Source organism: Tursiops truncatus, chromosome 5 (genome assembly GCF_011762595.2).
Source record: "Tursiops truncatus isolate mTurTru1 chromosome 5, mTurTru1.mat.Y, whole genome shotgun sequence".
Lineage (NCBI taxonomy): Eukaryota > Metazoa > Chordata > Mammalia > Artiodactyla > Delphinidae > Tursiops > Tursiops truncatus.
This window is the reverse complement of record NC_047038.1, coordinates 38,905,315-38,907,744: the sequence shown is the minus strand read 5'-3', so window position 1 is coordinate 38,907,744 and position 2,430 is coordinate 38,905,315. Positions and strand designations below refer to the sequence as shown.

Below are 2,430 nucleotides of genomic sequence, written 5' to 3'. Positions count from 1 at the left end.
TGTTTTTGAGGTTTAGATAAAAGTCAGTAAATAAAGGGATGGGAACCTCTATGCAGAAAGCAAGTGGATGGTGTTGGGAGCTCCATTTCTGTAGCTAGCTGGCATTTGCATGGAGTTCAAGTTATCTATGTTGACTGTGATCTTTGGAGGGGTATTAATTATTTCCCACTCACAAACCTTGATGGCTGCCCATTGATGGCAGGTAAGCTTGCTTTTTGCTTTTTAAATGTGGCATTTAAAGCCTTTTGCAAGATTGGTCCACCTTTACCTTCTTGTCTTCTTTCTCTACCTGTCTACTTTCTTGGCCACATTTTAAGACACAAGAGTACCAGACACCCTAGCCTAGATTCCCAAACAGGGCCACAATTTTTCATGCCTCTATGCCTTGTTCAAAACATGTTCCTCCCTTTGCTACCCAGCAGTGGCCTCCATGGCTTTCAGAGCCCTGCTAATATGTCACCTCTTAGATTTAACTTTCCCTGGTCCTCACTGGTGGAAGGACTTAGCACCTCCATGGCACCCTCAAAGCACTTTCTAAGAATATCGTCTTTGGGGCAGGCCTGACCATTCAGTGTCATGGTCAATTCTGGGCCCGAGTCCCTGACCAGGTACAAAGTCCATCAATATTCCTGTGTCACCTTGTCTCCCTTGCACCTCACACAGCAACGACCTCATAGCAGAAGCGCTAAAAAAAAGGTTTGGTGAAAGAATATCTTATATTCTTATACATAGTATCTATGTATACTGGTGTTCTTCTACCTGCCTTCATTTAATATTTTCTTTCTCCACTTTGAGAGAAGGACCTGCTTTTGAAACCAGGGGCATCCCAAGCCCACAATGGGCTACACTTCAAAACTTGATACCCTGAACCTCTGGGTCAGTAACCATTTGTGTAAGTGAACAAGCATTAGCCAAAACCACAAACAGCACCAGAGAGGGAGGAATTAGAATATTAGCAAGCCATGCATTGATAACCACCAGCCAGCTGGACATTCTCCTTCTGGGGCTCCTATGCTATTTGTTCTCTTCATTTTGAAAAGTGAGAAACTGAGGGGCTGTGTAGCCAAATTTAAGAAATGTATATGTAGAGTAAGGAGACTTTCTATCAAGGTCCACCTATAATTCCAGGAGCAGGAGGGAAAAATGTATACTCCCTAGAGGTAAAATACTTACTAAACAAAGATATAGATAATTGCTCCAACACTCCAGGGATAATTTTTAAATTAATTGTAATAAAAGTAGAGCCTTCCCGAGCGACATGGCGACTCTCTGGAGGCTGAGTGTCCTCTGCGGTGCCGGAGGTGGGCGAGCTCTCTTCCTCCGAACCCCAGTGGTCAGACCGGCTCATGTCTCAGCATTTCTCCAGGACCGATCAACTCCAGGATGGTGTGGAATACAGCACATTCACCTGTCACCCAGCCACCATTCTGGTTCCAAGGCTGCGTCTCTCCACTGGACTGGTGAGAGGGTTGTCAGCGTTTTGCTCCTGGGCCTAATTCCAGCTGCTTATTTGAATCCTTGCTCTGCGGTGGACTACCCTCTGGCTGCAGCCCTCACTCTTCATAGTCACTGGGGCATTGGACAAGTTGTTACTGACTATGTTCGAGGGGCTGCGTTGCAGAAAGCTGCCAAGGCAGGCTTTTTGGTGCTCTCGGCGTTCACATTTGCTGGGCTTTGTTATTTCAACTATCATGATGTGGGCATCTGCAAAGCTGTGGCTATGCTGTGGAAGCTCTGACCCTTTAGACTTAACACCTTGAGAATTGATTGTACACCTGCTTGCCTCTGCTATGTCATGCCATTTCAACTCACAATAAGAAGGAAATAACAGATTAGTCCGCTGGTAAACCTCTTCTCCTAATCAGCCAGTTATGTTTAGAGTTTAATCTTTGAAGAAAGATTTGAGAGAAATTGTATCCAAGAAGTTGTGAGACTGAGTTTTGTATTCTGGAGAGTTAATGGGGTGTCTCACAGCTTCTCAGAAGACTCACAGTATAAACATTATATATGAGCCTTTGCCTGTTAATTTATCAGACTCTTAAAGGGAATTCAGCTTTATTACTCTCAATATTTGATCAAACTTCTATATTTGTCCTAGGATGATGGAGAAAGGGAATGACTGTTAATTCATAAGTAAAGACTTTGCAGAAAATTAGGCAGTGTTTCGTTTTTGTAAACATCCCCCCCCTCTTTTCAGTCGATACCAGTTACTGATGGTTACGTGTCCTATAGGGAGATTTGAAAATTAGAAATGCTGATATTTCACATTACTGATTTCTAGATCCTAGGAAGAAGAACCTGGATAGTTTCTGAATATAGAGAAGTTTCATGTAGGGAGGAGGTCCCTTTATAGACGTTTCAAATTGTTACAGGTTCTAAATGGAGACTTAATCCTCAAATGTGTTTATTTTACTGGTCCTAAAATAATCT

At 43.0% G+C, this 2,430-nt stretch overlaps 1 protein-coding gene across 1 annotated transcript; it reads left to right on the top strand.

Annotated features, from left to right (window-relative positions):
• Nucleotides 1-1,247: 1,247 nt before the first annotated feature.
• On the top strand, nt 1,248-1,993 carry LOC101334845 (succinate dehydrogenase [ubiquinone] cytochrome b small subunit, mitochondrial-like). Its single transcript, XM_004325692.4, has one exon. The coding sequence runs from the start codon at nt 1,259-1,261 to the stop codon at nt 1,736-1,738; it is 480 nt and encodes a 159-aa protein (XP_004325740.3). The 5' UTR covers nt 1,248-1,258; the 3' UTR covers nt 1,739-1,993.
• The last annotated feature ends 437 nt before the right edge of the window (nt 1,994-2,430 follow it).